General features: G+C 41.6%; 1 protein-coding gene across 4 annotated transcripts in view; it reads right to left on the bottom strand.

Annotated features, from left to right (window-relative positions):
- Nucleotides 1-1,805: 1,805 nt before the first annotated feature.
- Nucleotides 1,806-20,741, bottom strand: part of LOC140458515 (melanocortin-2 receptor accessory protein 2-like) — a 40,533-nt gene continuing 21,597 nt past the window's right edge. For 3 of the 4 annotated variants that reach the window (XM_072553272.1, XM_072553241.1, XM_072553261.1), the window contains 2 exons: nt 12,021-12,120; nt 1,806-4,648 (listed from right to left, as the gene is read on the bottom strand). In XM_072553272.1, the coding sequence (XP_072409373.1) occupies nt 4,249-4,648; nt 12,021-12,120 (500 nt within the window). In that variant the 3' untranslated portion in view covers nt 1,806-4,248. The remainder of the gene's footprint in view (nt 4,649-12,020; nt 12,121-20,741) is intronic. The other variant, XM_072553251.1, reaches the window with a different exon arrangement.

Raw genomic sequence — 20,741 nt, 5'->3', positions numbered from 1 at the left:
CTGTGCCACCATATGCCCTTGAGTGGTTTCCTTTCTTCGCCCACTCCATGCTGCTGCCAATTATAGCTTGGGAACTTTGAGTATCCTCTGGATGCTCCTCACTTGACCTTCTGAAGGCATTTGTAGCTGCCTTTACCTGGATTGGAGGAGAGAGAATTAGTTGCTGAATGTACACAGCCCCTTCTCTAAACAATGTCTGAGACACTCGGCATATCTGGGTGCAGTAGCTGAGTGGTAGTATCCTTGCTGACCTTCGGAGACAGTCCTATCCATCCACCTGCACAGGCAAAGTCCTGGTCCTTGCCCAACAGCTCTGTAGCCTCCCCTCAAATGGGCTGAGGATTCAAATATTTGGGACCCCCTCTGCCAGTCTGAATCTGCTCCCTCTCCTAGTTTTAGAACATAAGAACGAGGAGTGGGAACAGGTAATTTAGCCCCTCGAGCCCACTCTGTCATTTGACTCGATCATGGCTGATCTCATCTTGGCTTCAACTCCACTTTCCTGCCCACTCTCCATAACCTTTCAACCTATTATTAACTAAAAATCTGACTGTCTCCTCATTGAATTTACTCAAAGTCCAAGTATCCGCTGCACTATGGGTCGTGAATTCCACAGATTCATTTCCCTTTGAGAGAAGCTATTTCTCCACATCTGTGCTTTCAACCAAACCTTTTTGTAAAACTGTGACTTTTCATTTTGGGTGATCCTTTCCTATAGAAAGAGAAAGAGAAGGAACAAGTGTGATGGCAATGGATGACCAGGCACTTCATGAGTATGCCAGGTCGTGAGTCCTTCTCAGTAATGTGAATGTGCACTGTCCAGGAAACTGGGAGAACATTGACAGCAAGAGGTGGCTGTCACCCATTCAGATCACATCACCCAGGTGTTACTGAATCTTACACATCATCTTCCTATTGGACATCCCACTGCACTGGCACAGTCAGAATGAATGATGCCCCACAAGGGTCAATTTGCAGTGAGTGGACAGTGACACTTACTTTAAGATTCTTGGGATATCCTTCACAGTCTTCCTGCACTGCATCCAGGTTCATTTGTGAAGCATTGCAACATTGGTTCAAGTCACCTTGATCAGACTGGAGGGCCTCTTGCTGCCTATAGTGGAGAAGAGCGCCTCCTGCTGTTCAGGATGGCCAGGAGCACAGTGTCTAGGGAAGCCTCACTGAGCCATGGGACCAGATTCAGTTTACTGTGAAATATCTCCAAAGGGAGGTGACCAAGGTGACAATGTGGGCTGGAAGTTCAGATTCACTTTGTACATGTGCAATTATGTATGTACATGAGCAACGAGCTGAAAACCACAACTGTCCCCAAATGGAAGTGACACCTGAAGCCAAGCCCACTGCTAGACTTTAACACAACAATGGAAGATTCTACCCAATCTCCAACTTAATGATGATGCCATGAACTTAAAGCAATTTGTGTACAGTTTCCACAGCCTCTTTAACATGCTTTAAGAAATATAATAATGCCAATAAAAATAACATAACAATATAATAATAACAATGATTTTGCTACCCCAATTTAAAACTGACTCCCAAGAACTTGAAAGAAACCCCAATCAAACCCCATGTTTAAAATGTAGGTTCTACATTCGGTCCAACTAATTTCAGTGACTAAGCAGGTCATCTTCAATCTATTTCTGGACAGAAAACTTCAAGGGCCATTTATTGTAAAAAAAAATTATCAGTCATTAAATAAGAATTATTATTATATTTCACAATAAAAAAAGTGCTCATAACCTCAAAAATATACAGACAAACAATTTTAATTTGAAAAACTCGGCCACTTTATTTGTAAGACATAATGACTGTTCATACTGTTTAAATACAAATTCCCTTCCTCAGGAAATAAAAGTACAGAAATGCCTTTTAACAATAAAAATATCAATGAAAGATAGCATTAAACAATTGACTGAATTACATCACATGAGAGTCCAAAACAGCTAGATTTAGAAGTGTTTCAGAAAACTGCAATTGGGTGCTGCAGGTTATTCGCAGATCACACTGAAGTCCTTGAAACATTGAAACAAGATGGAAAGAGATGCAGTTTATTTTGCGAAGGTCCCTTTAAGGGACCTCCATTAACACAATGAAGTGAAGTGGTTGGAGAGGCTTTTCAGAATTGTGATAAGGTTCTATATAAGAGCATGCTCTTGCTCTCTAAGTGGTGGCCAAAATCAAAAAGAAGAAAATGAAAGGGTAAGAGAATAATTGAACTCACCTGAGAACAATAGAAATACATCCTTTCAGTCCCACAACTGCAATGGGAGGCATAAAAAAACAACATTTTTTAAAAATTCTCTCATGGGACATGGGTATCACTGGCTGGCTGGTTAGCATTTAGTACCCACCCCTAGTAGCCCTGAGGATAAGCAGAGAAGAGTAAACATTTGAAATGGTTACTTATTCCAAATATTCACAAAAGGAGTCATCCTCATTCCAAAAAATAAAACAATCTGAGTATAATCTGTGACTTTGATTAGAGGCTGAAATAAAAAAAAATCTGGGGATGTGGGATTAAAGCATAACTGCTACTTCAATACCAATGCTGAATTGAATTTATTGTCACGTGTATCGAGGCACAGTGAAAAGCTTTGTCTTATGAACAATACAGGCATATCACAGAGTCAAGTAGCATCGATAAGTAAATAATAGGTAAACAGTAAATAGGTAAATAGTGGCAAAAACAAAAACACAGGTACAAGTGAATGTTGAGAGTCCATTCAGTATTCTAACAACAGTAGGGTAGAAACTGTTTAAAAACTGGCTGGTGAGTGTTCAGGCTTCCATACCTTCTCCCCAATGGTAGAGGTTGTCGAAAAACATTACCAGGGTGGGATGGATCTTTGAGAATGTTGGCGGCCTTCCCTTGACAGTGGGCCTGGTAGATGGATTCTATAGATGGGAGGTTGGCCTTTTTGATTGTCCGGGCCGAGTTCACCACTCTCTGTAACTGCCCCGATCTTGAATGGTACAGTTGCCATACCAGGTAGTGACACATCCAGACAGAATGTTCTCGATGGTGCACCTATAAAAGTTGGCAAGGGTATTTACTGTCATGCCAAATTTCCTCAGCTGCCTGAGGAAGAAGAGACATTGTTGGGCCTTTGTAATCAGTGTATCTACATGATGAGTCCAAGAAAGCTTGTTGTGGATGACCACTCCCAGGAGCTTAACATTCTCCACTCATTCCACCTCTGTGCTGTTAATGTGTAGGGGGGCATGAGTAACATCCCACCGAAAGTCAATAATGAGTTCCCTAGTTTTGCCAGCATTGAGAGCTATGTTGTTCTCAGTGCACCATTTTTCCAGGTCTTCACCTCCCGGCTGTAGTCGGTTTCGTCGCCATCTGAGATTCAACTGACTATGGTGGTGTCATCAGCGAACTTGGCATTAGTCTAGTGTTTGGCGATACAGTCATGGGTACACAGTGAATACAGTGGGAGCTGAGTACAGTAGGGAGCTGAGTACGCACCCTGGGGGGCTCCAGTGTTGAGTGTTAGTAATGATAAAATATTGTCCCCAAACTTCACTGATTGTGGCCTGTGGGTCAGGAAACTGAGGATCCAGTTGCAGAGAGTGGGGCTTAGTCTGAGATCATTAAGTTTAGTAATTAGTATCAGTAAAACGCTTCCTACATAGCTGTAAGTGTTGTCATTCTATGATGACTCTTCTACAGATGAGAAGGACATTCTAGAGATGGCCTTTGTTTGAATTGAGTATTAGAACAATTGTAAGGCTCTGCCAAAAAGTATAATAAAAGGATACAATTGGAAACTATCAGCTGAAATTAATGAGTGTGACGTGGAGGTATTGGTAACCTTCGTTTCTGGGAGCCCTAGGAGTTTACCTGCTGGCAACAATATTCCCAGGGCCTCCAGGCCAAGGATCCAGCCTTCAAGCACTGCCATTCAGACCCAATCACACTAGAAGAAGTGATGGCCAATGATGGGCACTGCAGGAGGTCCAGGATGAAGACCAGGTTCAGTGGTGTTCCTATCAGGGATAACCCCCAAAGGCCAATTTTGACCATTTCTACCTAATTTATTCAGGCATACTTGGGAAGGTGATAGACTGTCCACCAGGCACCATCACAAGCCTATATGAAAGCAATACTGAAAAAATTCAAAATAAGCACTTATATTTCAATAATTAGGTTAGTTCCGATTGATGATTGCTATTTTTGATCACAAGTGAACTTGCCCCCAGTTTGTGTTCATCCAAGAACTAGTCAGAAATGTGATGTATTTCCTGCAATCTATCTGACTTATTTTCAAGAACGATTGGCTGCTCACACATCAGTAGATCATCTTCTGTCAGGGACGAGCTTTGATCAGAGCTCACAAAATTTGGAATGTTGAACTTACTCGGACAGAACATGGGATCATCTGAATTGTCACTTCTCTCCCCTCTTTCTTGTGGGGTAAGATCAATGTTCCCTGGTCCAGGCACTTTGTTTACAAATTGTTGCCTTTCCATTTGTATAACCTCATTAACATAGTAATGAAAGAGAGATCTGGATTCTTCATTTTCCGGACGGGAAAAGGCTTTATCTGATCTGGACATGATATAATTGATAGCAAAGCTGTTTGTTCTGCGTTGTTTTGTAGAAAGGTCCACATTCCTGCTGAAAAAGATCACACTTTTAGAACGAACGTTTCTCAGAAAATTTTTAACAACAACTTGCATGGTGCTGCTAATGTAACACAAAACATCCAGAGGCAGGTAGCTGGAGCACTATGAAACAAAATATCAAACCAAGAAATATTGGACAAATTAGGTCAGATGACCATAAGCTTGGTCGAGGAGGCATATTTTAAAGGAGAAAAATTACTTCGAGAGATGTCAGAACAGAGCACAGGGCCTTAGCACAGCTACCAATGGGAAAACAAATAAAATCAGGGATGCTCTTGAAGCCAGAATTATAGCAGCACAGATATCTCTGAGGGTTATGATGTTAGAGGAGATTACAGGCAAAGGAAGAGGGGTGGCCACAAAGGGAATTAAAACATAGAAAAGAATTTTGAAATCAAGAGGTTACACAGAGCCACAGTAATTCTCAGCAGATGGGGAGGGGTGAATGTGATTGCAGGTTAAGATAGACAGTAAGGTTTTAGATGATCCAAAGTTTTGGCAAGTAGAATGTGGGAGATCAGCCAGCGGTGCTTTGAAATAGAGGCTCTGAAGTGGTCTCTCTGATCAGCCCCAATAAGCCCCTATACCTTCTTACCTGGGCTCTAGAGCCTGGTTGGTTCTTGTACTGAGCCTCCTCCAGTGTCAGGGTGACCACTGCTCCCAATGGAACTGCCACATCTGAAGAGCTGCTGGCCAGCTAATGGCAATGCAGCTAAAAGTAAGGGTTCAGCAGAAGATATGCTAAGACAGGGACAAAGTCAGGCAATGTCAATGAGATAAAAATAGGCAATTTAGTAACAGCTCCAGTAGGTGGTTAAAATTTGTTCTCGGGGTTAAATGTGATGCGAGGTTGTGAGCAGACTGATTTAATCTCAAGACACTTTCCAGGGACGGGGTGGGGATGGTGGGGGGTGGGGATGTAGTCAATAGCTCAAGAACAGATTTTTGATCAAAGCAGAAACAACATCTTATCAGATTCCTTACATTACATCTAATGCAGGACCAAGTGAAATTTCCTTTAATTGAATACAGAGAAGACTAAGGAAGGTTTACCCTTTGACACACCCTTTGATTGTGATTTTGCTAAGAGTTATTTTAGTACCTGGGGTGGGGAGGAAAGCTGACTGGATGATTTAAACATGGTATCCTGGGTAGGATGGTGTAAGATTTTCCTGTGCCTGCATGGGATTGCTCCAGGTGCTCTGGTTTCCTCCTACAGTCCAAAGGTGTGCAGGTTAGGTGGATTCGCCACAGTATATATAGGGTTATGGGGATAGGATGTTGAGGTGGGTCTGGATGGAAGGCTCTTCAGAGAGTTAGTGCAGAACTCAAAGGGCTGAATGGTCTCTATTTTCACTGCATGGATTCTATGGTTCTAAGCTTGGGCGGCCATAACACAGTGAAGGATATTTTAAGGGGAAAGCTGAGATTGGGATGAGATGAACTAAAGAAAATTTACTAGGCATTCCTAAGAATTATTGATTGAAATCTCAGTTAGCTATCTGTCCATGTACTGGCAGTGGAAATTACACACAGCGAGTAGTTCGTCCAAAAGAGAACTAAGTAAATCTATCATGCAGTTGTGACCAAACTGAGTTCAACTAACTACATCAGTGGAGGCAATTTCCACTTGCAACAACTTTTCTCTGCTAGATATCTAACTAACTGGTATGTCAGTTTATCCATCATTCCAATGGATAGAAATGTTTCATGTAATAGCAAATTTGGACAGTCATACAGTTTAGACGCATAGGCTTTCAAACAAATCGCCCTGTCTTGAGGAAGCACTGACTACATAAAGAGAGAATCCCACCATATCTATTTTTATAACAAGCATGTCATGACATGTAATTATGCAAATAAATTGATTTGAGTAGCTTTAATTAAACCCAAAAGATTTATTTAGTTCTCTTTTGAATGAACTGCTTGCTGTGTGTAATTTCCACTGCCTGTACTTGAATAGATGGCTAAGTGGGATTTCAGTCAGTCAATGATTCTTAGGAATGCCTAGTGAAGTTTCTTTAGTACATCCCATCCTAATCTCCCTTTCCTCTTAAAAATCTTTCAATGTGTTATAGTTTCACAAACTTAGAATCATAGAATCCCTACAGTGAAAACAGAGGCCATTCGGCCCTTTGAGTTCTGATAATCATTACCCAGTTAAAGCATCGCTAACTTAATTCAACAATATTTTCCAGCTTCGAAGAAGAAAGTGGCTATTCTTGGTGTCGTTCCATTGTTGCAATAATTAAAGTTTTGAGACAAGTTTATTTATGTAGCGGAACAGCCACTTATATTTATGTAGAGCCCTTAAAATAATATGTGAAAAGTGCCTCAAAGAACCTCATCATTATTGGACAAAGAATGGACACCAAGCCATGTAAATAACTTTTCGAACAGATGGTGAAAAGCTTAGTCATGGGTTTTAGTAGCATCTTTGAGGAAGGGACAAAGGCAGTGGCGCAGAGAGATTTAGGGAAAAGTGAAGAGCTTATGGCCTCAGCCAATGTCGATTTAAGTAGCAATGGTGGAGCAAAAACAGCCAAGGCTGCAAAAGTGGCCAAAATTGGAAAAGCACTCAGGCAAAAGGCTGCAGGAGCTAATCAAGATAACGAAGGTCAAGATCATGCAGAATTGGAGAATTTTAAAAATTCAGACTGGCATTTTTGCTTCAGAGTTGTGCAGCAACCTCTCCCACATTAGAAACAGATTGCACTGGACCCAGTATAGCAGTTGAGGTTATTTCTTTGAATGATTTTAAGGCAAAGACAGAGATAGAACAGTAAAGGAACTAAGGGTTATGGTGAGCAGGTGGGTAAGTGGAGCTGAGTCCACGAAAAGATCAGCCATGATCTTATTGAATGGTGGAGCAGGCTCGAAGGGCCAGATAGCCTACTCCTGCTCCGAGTTCTAATGTTCTTGCGTACAGTCTACTGAAAACCAGATATTCATCACCCGTTCTTGTGGTGATATGTCGCAGTTACAAGACAGCATCCAAACTTGCCAGTAGTTCCCTGTATCAGGAAAGCTGCTATGGTTAAAGAGCCTTTAGGCTAGTTGCTACTCCTTATCCTTTCACTGAAGAAGCCAAAACATCCAGTGAGAGATGCCAAAGGCACATTGCATCTCCTCACTTCCCCTTCCTTCAAAAGAACATTCTTCAACAGATACCTGACAAAAATTGACACTTAAATGAAATTAAATTAAATTCATCTCACAATTTGTTCTTTTCAGGACTAAGTACAGAGGTGGGAATGTTAGTTGTTCACTACCACTCCACTAAAGCGAGCAAGAAAACTCAAGCTCTCACCCTCTAATTAGCTTTTCATGAGTTGAGTAGTGAGCTTTGGCAAGTTTTTCAGCCAATCACAAGCATCAACATTGGTGTTCCAGATTGCCAGCCAATCAGAGGCTGGCAGTTTAAAGACTATTGGCTGAGGTCTACTCTTCAAGAGATCCAATAGCAAGAAGGTCAGTATTTCTTTTCTTCTCATGGGTTGGGGGGTAGTCGTGAGAAGAGGTGGGGCGTGGAGATAGCTTTAAAAGCTGGCAAGCAAATCGCCCTTGTTGCCCAGTCACCTTTCTCACCTGCCAAGAAGGCAGATAATGAGGGAGGTGGCAAGGTGAGACCCTTAAGTGACTATTAGTTGACCACTTTAGGATCTTAATTAGTGGTGAGTTGAGAAACGTCCCAATGGACCTTCCTGCCAGAAATGAATCAGCAAGTTGGGAACAAATCTTTCTCCAGGGCCAATTATCCCCATCATTTCCTCTTTTCACCACCTCTTCCGACACACCCACTTCCACCCTCAGTTTCAATTCTTCCTGAACAGCTCTAACCTGGGCTTCCAAGTGGGGCCCACACTTTGGGTGGTTCGGCCAACATGAAGCATCCACTGAGCCGCATCAGGACAAACTTATGTTAAAGTCTACACAAACGGGTTATATCTCATCATGGTGACAGTTTTCATGGTTTCTTTTAAAAGAGAGAAGTGGAAACATTAACATATCCAACAGATATCTGGAAATGAGTTAACATAGCCCAGCTCTGGTACTTCTCAATCCACGACTAAATTTCCAGCTGTTCCAAAGAAATCATTCTAGCTTTATAGGCAGGGACTGGGGACTCTTCTGTTTAGATTAAACCCTGAAAAGCAAATTTTTATCTTCATGCATTGGAAACAAATCTTGTGCAGTGGATTGGAAACAAATCTTGTGCAGTGGATTGCCCCTTGGCTTGTATATTTATCAAAGGAATGCTGGGCTCTATAAAAAGAGTGCACAAGCCCAGACAATGAAGGTGAAGACATTTAAAAATAAGAGCTGAGTTCAGTTCTCATGACCCCCAAGTGCTTCAAGCAAAGGAAAACATTGCAAATATAAAATGAAATCAAAACCCCTCGATTTTTTTTTCTCTGAAAACACAATAATGAAAAATGTCATATTTGTTTACTCTTGATAAATCACAGCAACAAATCACTTAGCACAGCGAGATTTCCTTTCATGGTTCAAATGGCAAAATCAGTTTTTGGATGTTGAATACCATAATGTTCTTATTGTACAAGCTGTCACTAATGATGCTCAACTTCAACAGCTTGGTTACTTTGAAAGCCAATTATCAGCATTGAACAATTAAAGATTACAATCAGAATTACATAATGGTTTACGTAATCATTTGTGTTTTATCACAAGCAAGAGTTATCATTGAATTTTACCGCACATGTGATCATCATTCTGGTGAAAGAGCTAGCATTCTCTCCTGTTACATCCTTGCCATGTGAACATTTCTTTTTCAAGTATATATAGGAACACTGAAACAGGAGTAGGCTATTTAGTTTTGCAAACCTGTACTGGCATTCAATAAAATCATGGATGATTTAAAAGCAAGGTATAATCCTTAATATCTTTGGTTAATAAATTCTATGCATTATTGATTTAAAATTAACAATTAATCTAGCATCAATGACCGTTTTGTGAAGAGAGTTCCAAACTTCCACCATGTTTTATGTGTAAGGTCTTTCAGAATTCCGCCTCTGAAATGTCTAATTCTAATTTTTAGCTTGTGCCTCTTGGTCCTAGGCACACCAACTAACTGAAAAATGTTTCTCTCTAACTTTGTTGCTTCCCCTTAACGTCGTGAGTGCCTTGATCAAATCATCACTTCACTTTATACATTCTCTACCAATAGTCAACCCTTATTTACATTGGTCTTTGAAATTTAACTCCAAGCTCAGGTATCATCCTGATCTATTCAGCACCCTCTCCAAAGTCGATGTACACATCCTAATGTCCAGTGATCAGAACTGCTCTCAGTAGTCCAAGCATGGTCTAACTAAGGGCTTTTGAAAGCTGATCCATGACATCCACCACTTTCATGGACAGATTGTTGGCCTCTCGGAATCAAGAGATATGGTGCAATGAGCAGGAAAATGAAGCCTAAGATTACTCATGGTGGAGCAGGCTCAACGTGGGCCATTTGGCCTTCTCTTGCCCCTGTTTCCTGTGTTCTTTTCTTGTGTCTTCCGATGTTCTACATATGAAGGGCAGAATTCCATTAGTATTTTTGATACTGTTTCATGATGTGTGAATTATCTGTGTATCTGAAGCCTAAGTTGTTTTGGACTTAGTGGTTCTAGAATTTCACTGTTTTGAAAATATCCAATTCTATACTTTTTATATCCAAAATGGATGATCTCACACTTTCCAACACTGAACTTTATCACAGTTTACCCCTTACGTAGTCTATTAAAACTGCTTCATAATTTAACACTTCCATCTATTATCTAATTTATTAGCAAATACAGTAAATATTTGAGGCTTCAATATATTTTACTGGACACACCACTACTCCTGGGCTGTCAAATAAAGTGCCTGTAGATCATCCATATCAGAGTATTATTAGCCTCCCTGTTTGTGAACCAGAGGGTCTGGTTTCAAGCTCCACCTGCCCCCAGAGGTGTGTCACATCATGTCTAAGCATGTTAAAAATACAAAAAATTGAAAATATCTACGGGATCATGGCTCCCTGCCTCCTATTGCCCAGGCAGTTTCGTAACCTGAGTAACCTCAATTCCATGGGTTTTAATTTTAGCTCTTGCTTGCAGGGGCTTATCAAAAGTTTTCTGGGTTTTCAAAAAAGTGCTGATAGGCATTTTCCTCCATTAGTTGAAACGTGTGGTGCTGGAAAAGCGCAGCAGGCCAGGCAGCATCCGAGGAGCAGGAGAATCGATGTTTTCCTCCATTACTTCAGCTACTTCTATAAAAGGTTCAACCAGTTCCCTTAGACATGAGCTACACTTCGAGACTTTCCCTGATTGGCTGAAAATGGTGAAGGTCAACCAACCTTACTTATAGAGTCTAATAATTTCCCGACAATGGATGTAAACTAGACCACTTCTTGGTCTCTCTGTATTTTTTCTTAACTGGCAATGATAATTCAAAGTTTTTCAATTTAAAGGAGCCATTACCAAATTGAGAGAACTTTGGGAGATAGATGTTTGGATGTCTGCATTGTTCCCACTCTTTAAAACCTGCAGATGGAAACCATCTGATCCCAGGGATTTGTCATTCTTCAGTATGATTATGCTTTTCTCTGTTACTGATATTTAGCTCAAATTAATGTTAGCGATTTCCTGTTCATGATTTTCAATATTAATTTGCCTTGGAATTTTCAGCATGACGACCCCTTTCTATACTGTTGCTGTATGTGAGGTAATTGTTCAGTACATCCATCAGTTCCTTAATTGACAATATCACCATTATCAGCTTTTAAGAGGCCTGTTGTTCTGCCAACATTTTTATCACCAAAAAGAAGTGTAACATTTTTATACTGACTTTCATATCCTTTTTGTACCTTTTCCATTAGCCAGGATTTTGAACTACTTTTTCACTTGTGCAATTTTTCTTTTTACTGTTATAGTATTACTGAGCTTTTCTCAGAGTTATTATAGAATCTCTTTCCACCAGACTTCCAGACAACGCATTCCAGATCTTAACAAATCACTGCATAAAATGATTCTCCTTATCTCTTCTCCAGTACTTTTCCAAGTAGCTTAAATCTGTGCCCTTTGATGATTGACCCTTATGCCAGTGGACACTGTTTCTCTTTATTTACGCTATCAAGACCATTTTTAATTCCTGTAAGCATTTTCAAGATATACAACTGTAACTATTTCAGGGGTTGCTTCTCTTAATCTGTGTTTTAATGCATGTGCTGTTCGATGACTACATTTTAGTCACTGCAGCAAGGCATTTACCAGTTCCTATTGATTGTAAGGTGTATGTGAGGTAATATTATAAGATACCTCTCATGTTCTTCCCGATACAGCCCTTTATTATAAATTAAAGGTAAGAGCCTGACTTACTCTTGATGTGGTGCTCCTGTCTTTGTCAGCAGCGTCAAAACGAAAAACATGAAAATGACAAACACGGCCAAGCCTACCCAAAATCCAATCACAATGGAATCTGAAAAAGAGGATATTGTTTTGAACTGCATAGTACAAAGTTAACACAGTTGGAACATTGGCTTTGAAAGGCAATCAAATAACAAGTAGGCTCACTTACAAACAGTGGGAGTCTATTCAAGGCTGGGATGGACATTTTTAATCAGTAAGGGAATCAAGAGTTAAAGAGAAAAAGCTGGAAAGTTGAACTGACGATTATGTTGAGGATCAATCCCATTGAAAGATGGCGTACACTCAAGTGACTGAATGGCCTACTTATGCTTCTACATCTTACGTGAGTGGTGTAGCTCTGCTACAACCATTCATGAAGAGGAAACTCTCCCTTCCAAAGTATTGTGCGCTAGCTTTTTCTCAATAATCACTGTGTAGAAAGTGCGCAAATCAGATAAAACCAAACAACTTAGATCATCTCAAGCATAACTTAATTTTTGAAAGATGTGTTCACAGGGCAGGGGCCTCACTCGGTTAGGCCAGCACTTATTGCCCAAGGTCTTGAGAATCTGGTGGTAGTGAGCTGGTTTCTTGAACCACTATGGCATGGGTTCATCCAGAGCACTGTTAGAAAGGGAGTTCCAATTTTTTTGACCAGTCACAGAGAAGGCCAAGAATTATGTGTTCAAGTCAGAGTTGAGTGGGGCTTGAAGGGGAACTTACAGATGATAACGGTCATGAGTTTGGCTTGAGGAGTCATGGTGATTTGCTGCAGGGCTTCTTGTAGCTCCTGTGTGTCAGAGGTGGGGGAAGTGAATGATTAAAGTGGTGGATTGGGTGCTAATGAGCATATTGCCACGTTCTGGATGGTGTCAAGCTTCTTGAGGATTGGTGGAGCTGTACTCATCCTGACATGTGCCTTGTAGATGGACAACAAGTCTTAGGCAGTTTGGAGGAGAGTTACTTACCACAGAATTTTAGCCTCTGCAGTTACAGTATTTAAATGATTGGCCCAGCTCAGTTTCTTGTCAATTGAAATCCCAAGATGTTGGTAGGGTAGGTAGGGATGGTAATATCATGGAGAGATAGTGAGATTTTCTCTTGTTAGAGATGGCCATTATCTGGCACAGAGGTTACTTAGCACTCACCTGCCCAAACCTGTAAGTTATCCAAGTCTTGCTGCATTGTCTGCTTTAGTATCTGAGGAGTCTAAATGGTGCTGAATATTGCGCAATCAGCAGTGAACATCCCACTGTTGATCTTAAATGGAGGGAAAGTCATATTTGAAGCAGCTGATGAGGTTCCATCAAGGACAGTAACTGAAGAAATTCTGCAGAGATGCCCTGGAGCTGAGATGATTGACCTCTAATAACCACAACCATCAACCTTGGTGTTAAACATGATTGGCTGGATCGCTGAGTTGCAGTGTCCTGCAATGTCCATCCACCAGGAATCTAATGCCACCAGAAGTCAAGAAGACTTTAAACTAAATATAGTCCTCATAACAAATCACTTAAACAGGGAGGTGTTCATGCATTGAATAATAATGGAAATGAATCCACTGTAATTGATATGACCATTTTTGAAGTGGTGGATGAGGTGCTGAAGAGGTGGATTGTCTTGTTCTGAATGGTGTCAAGCTATCACTGAAGTTGCACACATAACAATCAAGGGGAGGGTAATTCATTACACTTCTGACTTGTATCTCATGGACAGAATTTCAGGAATCAGGAGGTGAGCTACTTACTACAGGATTCCTAGCCTCTGCTCTGCTTTTTTCGCCATAGTGTCATGGAGTCATAGAGATGTACAGCATGGAAACAGATCCTTCGGTCCAACTTGTCCATACTGACCAGATATTCCAACCCAATCAAGTCCGACCTGCCAGCACCTGGCCCATATCCCTCCAAACTCTTCCTGTTCATATACACATCCAGATGCTTTTTAAATGTTGCAATTGTACCAGCCTCCACCACTTCCTCAGGCAGTTTGTTCCACACACGCACCACCCTCTGTGTGAAAAGGTTGCCCCTTAGGTCTCTTTTATATCTTTCCCCTCTCATCCTAAACCTATGCCCTCTAGCTCTGGAGTCTCCTACCCCAGGGAAAAGACTTTGTCTATTTATCCTATCCATGATTTTATAAACTTCTGTAAGATCACCCCCTCAGCCTCTGACGCTCCAGGAAAAACAGCCCCAGCCTATTCAGCCTCTGCCTAAAGCTCAAATCCTCCAGTCCTGGCAAAATCCTTGTAAATCTTTTCTGAACCCTTTCAAGTTTCACAACATCTTTCCGATAGGAAGGAGACCAGGATTGCACACAATATTCAAAAAGTGGCCTAACCAACATCCTGTACAACCACAACATGACCTCCCAACTCCTATACTCAATGCTCTGGATAATAAAGGAAAGGCATACCAAATGCCATCTTCACTATCCTATCTACCTGCGACTCTACTTTTTAATGACCTATGAACCTGCACTCCTATGAACCTCTCTTTGTTCAGAAAAACTCCTTAGGACCTTACCATTAAGTGTATATGTCCTGCTAAGATTTGCTTTCCTAAAATGCAGCACCTCATATTTATCTAAATTTAACAGTCCAAAGATGTGCAGGTCAGGTGAATTGGCCATGCTAAATTGCCTGTAGTGTTAGGTAAGGGGTAGATGTAGGGGTATGGGTGGGTTGCGCTTCGGCGGGGCGGTGTGGACTTGTTGGGCCGAAGGGCCTGTTTCCACACTGTAAGTAATCTAATCTAATCTAAAACTCCATCTGCCAGTCTCAGCCCATTGGCCCATCTGGTCAAGATCCCGTTGTAATCTGATGTAAACTTCGCAGTCCACTACATCTCCAATTTTGGTGTCATCTGCAAACTTACTAACTATACCTCTTATGCTCAAGTCCAAATCATTTATGTAAATGAAGAGAAATAGTGGACCCAGCACCGATCCTTGTGGCACTCCACTGGTCACAGACCTCCAGTCTGAAAAACAACCTTCTACCACCACCACCCCTTCTCGGTCTTCTATCTTTGAGCCAGTTCTGTATCCAAATGGCTAGTTCTCCCTGTATTCCAAGAGATCTAACCTTGCTAACCAGTCTCCCATGGGGAACCTTGTCTAACGCCTTACTGAAGTCCCTGTAGATCACTTTCAATGCTCTGCCCTCATCAATCCTCTTTGTTACTTTTTCAAAAAAACTCAATCAAATTCATGAGACATGCTTTCCCACACACAAAGCCATGTTGACTATCCTAAATCAGTCCTTGCCTTTCCAAATACATGTAAACCCTGTGCCTCAGGATTCCCTCCAACAACTTGCCCACCACTGACATCAGGCTCATCGGTCTATAGTTCCCTGTCTTTCACCTTTCTTAAATAGCCAACCTCCAGTCTTCTGACATCTCACCTGTGTCTATCAATGATATACATATCTCAGCAAGGGCATAGCAATCACTTCCCTAGCTTCCCAGAGTTCGAGGTTACACCTGAGCAGATACTGGGGATTTATCCATCTTTATGCGTTTCAAGATATCCAACACATCCTCTTTTCTAATATGGACATTTTTCAAGATATCACCATCTATTTCCCCACATTCTATATCATCTATGTCCTTCTCGACAGTAAACACTGATGCAAAATACTTATTTAAGATCTCCTGTGGCTCCACACAAAAGCTGCCTTTATGATATTTGAGGGGCCCTATTCACTCTCTAGGTACTGTTTTGTCCTTAATGTATTTATAAAAACCCTTTGGATTCTCCTTTACCCTATTTGCCAAAGCTATCTCATGTCCGCTTTTTGCTCTCCTGATTTCCCTCTTAAGTATACTCCTACTTCCTTTATACTCTTCTCAGGATTTGCTCGATCTATTCTGTCTGTACCTGACATATGCTTCCTTCTTTTTCTTAACCAAACCCTCAGTTTCTTTAGTCATCCAGAATTCTCTATACCCACCAGCCTTTCCTTTCACCCTGACAGGAATATATTTTCTCTGGATTCTCGTTATCTCATTTCTGAAGGCTTCCCATTTTCCAGCCATCCCTTTCCCTTTACCTGCGAACATCTGCCCCAATCAGCTTTTGCAATCTCTTGCCTAATACCATCAAAATTAGCCTTCTGCCTATGTAGAACCTCTACTTTTAGATCTGGTCTATCCTTTTCCATCACTATTTCAAAACTAATAGAATTATGGTCACTGGCCCCAAAGTGCTCCCCCACTAACACCTCAGGCATCTGCCCTGCCTTATTTCCCAAGAGTAGGTCAAGTTTTGCACCTTCTCTAGTAGGTACATCCACATACTGAATCAGAAAATTGTCTTGTACACATTTAAGAAATTCCTCACCATCTAAACCCTTAACACTATGGCAGTCCCAGTCTATGTTTGGAAAGTTAAAATCCCCTACCATAACCACCCTATTATTCTTACAGATAACTGAAATCTCCTTCCAAGTTTGTTTCTCAATTTCTCTGATGATGAGGGGTTCTATAATACAATCCCAATAAGGTGACCGTCCCTTTCTTATTTCTCAGTTCCACCCAAATAACTTCCCTGACTGTATTTCCAGGAATATCCTCCTTCAGCACAGCTGTAATGCTATCCCTTATCAAACACACCATTTCCCCTCTCTTGCCTCCCTTTCTGTCCTTCCTGTAGTATTTGTATCCTGGAACATTAAGCTGCCAGTTCTGCCCATTCCTGAGCCATGTTTCTATAATTGCTATGATATCCCAGTCCCATGTTCCTAATCATGCCCCGAGTTCATCTGCCTTCCCTGTTAGGCCTCTTGCATTGAAATAAATGCAGTTTAATCCATCAGTCCTACCTTGTTCTCTGCTTTGTCCCTGCTTGCCCTGACTGTTTGGCTCGCTAATTTTCTCAACTGTACCAGTCTCAGATTTATCTCTTTCCTCGCTATCTCCCCGGGTTCAACCTCACCTCCTTACTAGTTTAAATCCTCCCAAGTAGCTGTAGCAAATCTCCCAGACAGTATATTATCCCCTTCCAATTCAGGTGCAATCCATCCTTCTTGTACAGGTCACTTCTACCCCAGAAGAGATTCCAATGATCCAAAAATGTGAATCCTCCACCTATATACCAGCTCCTCAGACACATATTCGTCTGCTCTATCCTCCTATTTTTCGCTTCTGGCTCAGATAGCTCTCTCTGTTCCGCTGACTAAAGAGTCCCCTAACACAATTAATCGCTTGAAACCCAATGTACCCCTCATTACATTAGAGCCAGTCTTGATACCAGAAACTTGACTGTTCATGCTACATTCCCCTGAGAACCCATCACCCCCTACATGTTGCAAAGCAGTGTACTTGTTTGAAATGGGGATAGCCATTGAAGACTCCTGTACTACCCACCTATCTTTCCTACCTTTCTTGGAGTTAACCCAGCTACCTGACTGTATCTGCAGCTTTTCTCCCTTCCTATAACTGCCATCCATCACACCCTGTAGCTCTTGTAAATTCCTTATTGCCTCTAACTGTCGCTTCAACCGATCCATTTGATCGGACAGGATTCGCAACCAATGACATTTATTGCAGATATAATCCTCAGTAACCCTTAAACGCTCCTGAAATTCCCACATCTGCCACCATATTTATATGGCTAGTCTATTTTAGTTTATGGTCAATGATGAACCCCAGGATGTGGATAGTGAGGGATTCAGCAATGATTGATTTGCATGCTTAGGTTCTCTCTTGAATAAACTGGTCAGGCAGTGGTACTGATACCCCCATTCTCCTGGCAAAAAAATGGCTGCAAAACAAGTTAATAGAGTTGTTTAAAATTACAAGAGGTTATCAGAGAATCCCTACAGGCAGAAAGAGGCCATTCACCCCATCAAGTCTGTACCATCCTTCTGAAGACTGTCCCATCCAGACCCAGGAGAAGCATCTTTGCTCAAAGAGTGGTGAAAATGTGGAACTCACTGTCACAGAGAAGAATTGAAGTAAACAGAGTGGATACAGTTAAAGGGATGTTCGACAAATATATGAGAGTCACACAGCACAGAAACAGACCCTTTGGTCCCACCAGTCCATGCTGACCATAATCCCAAACTAAACTAGTCCCATCTGCCTTCACTTGGTCCATCTCCCTCCAAACATTGTGGGATTTGAGCACAAGGAGCCAGAGCATTAGCCTCTGGACAATTAGTCCAGTGACATTACAACACCAACCCAAGGACTGCTGTGCAAATTCCAAACATTTCCTTGCATTAAGGTTCTTAAACATAAAGAAATTGGAAGCAGTGAATATGGGTCCTCCATTCAAGAGGGGAGAAAGAAAACAGGAAACTACAGTCACATGTGATAAGTTAAAAATCACACAATGTCAGGTGGTTGACAACCACCCGATGAAGGAGCGGTGCTCCGAAAGCCAGTGCTTCCAATCAAACCTGTTGGACTATAACCTGGTGTTGTGTGATTTTTAACCCAGTCCAAAACCAGTGTCCCATGTGATAGCTTACATCTGTCATAGGAAAACATTGGAATGTTAAAAAGGCACACAGCAGGGTACCTAGAAAATCACAAAAGCAATCAGGCAAAGTAACGAAGGCTACTGAAAGGACAATCAACTAATTTTTTTGAAGTCACAAGAAATGCGCCTTGACCTTGAAATGCACCTTGTTCCAAATTCTAGAATGTTATTATTTTAAATTCTACTTTTTTTTTCTGGTGTCTTTGACTCAAAAGAGCAAGCCTGGGTTGAGAGAATGAGCAGAAATCATCTGGCTGGACTTCTGTCGATGCCTACTGTGTGTCTGAGCCAGACTTGAGAGGAGAGGAATGGCTTCTCGTCTTCACTCACTCAACACCATATCCTCCCCATTCATCCTCACTGCCCTCTTCCTCCCACATTTACCCACATCCGTCCAGCATTTTCCCCTATGTGGCCGAGTTTCTCTTGAAAGAGCGGGAATACATTAGGCCTTACCTTCTTACAGCTCCAACTTGCCTGATTCTGTCCGGTTAGCTGCTCCAAATGTCACAATAGTAGCAGTAAATAACAGCACAATGATACTGTGAATGTTAAGAACAACACTTTTAAAAGCTGCATTTTAAAAATGATGTCGGTCAAGATGGATTCTGAGGATTACCAGATGTGTTTTTCTTGGGCAATGACAAAGATACCTTTTATTGTGGCTCACTGTGGGTTAGATTAGGGACATACAAGGTCCCCTCCACAAAGGTCAGTGTAAGAAAGTGGATGTCTTTCTAAACACATCGGTTCTGGCCAACTAAATCCATAGGTGGGAGAAGAATTCTAAAGGAAGTATCACAATACCTTGCTTCTGCCATGCCTCAACACTTCATGTGAGCTCATACGATACGGAACCAAATGTAACCTTTAAAAGTGCTTTTCTTCAGATTCACAGTATCATCACAGTATTTCTGTGATGGGACATAGAATGAGTATACATCAAGGTGGAGCTATCTATGCATATCTAATGTGAAAATAATACCAGAACCAAGTTTACCTAGCTATCCTCTTGTTCCTTACATACATATGTATAAAATACCTTGGAATTTTCCTTAATTCTGTCTGCCAAAGACATTTCATGGCCCTTTCCCTGGTTGGACTCTTTACATTTTGTTTCACAGTGAGTATAGAAGAAGTTAAAATCACCCACCATAACAACTCTGATCTTTTCACATTTTTTCCATATCTGATCCTTTGTCTCCTGGTTAGCTATTGGGAGGCCTGTAGTACAATCCCATCAAAGCGATTGCACCCTTTCTATTCCTGAGCTCTATCCACTTGGCCTTGCTAGATAAACTCTCCAAGATGTCCTCCCTCAGTACAGCTTTCCTTTAATAACACAACTCGCCAACCTCTTTTACATTACTGACTGTGTGGAGTTTGCACGTTCTCCCCGTGTCTGCGTGGGTTTCCTCCGGGTGCTCCGGTTTCCTCCCACAGTCCAAAGATGTGCAGGTCAGGTGAATTGGCCATGCTAAATTGCCCGTAGTGTTAGGTAAGGGGTAAATGTAGGGGTATGGGTGGGTTGCGCTTTGGCGGGGCGGTGTGGACTTGTTGGGCCGAAGGGCCTGTTTCCACACTGTAAATAATCTAATCTAATCCCCCTCTGTCTCAAATGAAACATCTAAATCTCAAAACACTAAGCTGCCAGTCTGTCCCTCTTTCAACCGCTTTCCTGGTGCTTCGGTGTTAATACTGAGGTTACCTGCAGAAAGCAAAGAATGAACAAGTGAAAATGAAATCAGGAAGATACGGTGAGAGAGAGAGGAAAGCCGAGTCAGTAAAAGATTACAGCCCTCAATTTGTGTGTTGGAAGATCGGGAAACGTCATCCATTTATACCCTGCTGGGGGACTTCATTCAATGTTTTCAATTCACTGATAAGATGTGGGCTTCACTGGCTAATGCAACATTCATTGCCCGTCCCTAGTTGCCCTTGAGAAGGTGGTGCTGAGCTGGCTTCTTGCAATCCACATACTGTAGGTTGATTCACAGTGTCATCAAGGAGGGGATTCCAGGATTTTGACCAATGAAAAGTGAAGAAACAGTGATATATTTTCAAGTCAGGATGGTGAGTTTTTGGAAGGGAACTTGGACATGGGGATGTTCCCATGTATCTGCTTTCCTTCTCCTTCTAGATGGAAGTGGGTTTGGAATGTGCTGTCTGAGGATCTTTGGCAAATTTCTGCAATGCATC

Source organism: Chiloscyllium punctatum, chromosome 3 (assembly GCF_047496795.1).
Source record: "Chiloscyllium punctatum isolate Juve2018m chromosome 3, sChiPun1.3, whole genome shotgun sequence".
Lineage (NCBI taxonomy): Eukaryota > Metazoa > Chordata > Chondrichthyes > Orectolobiformes > Hemiscylliidae > Chiloscyllium > Chiloscyllium punctatum.
The sequence above is the reverse complement of the archived record's forward strand: the minus strand, read 5'-3'. Positions and strand labels throughout refer to the sequence as shown.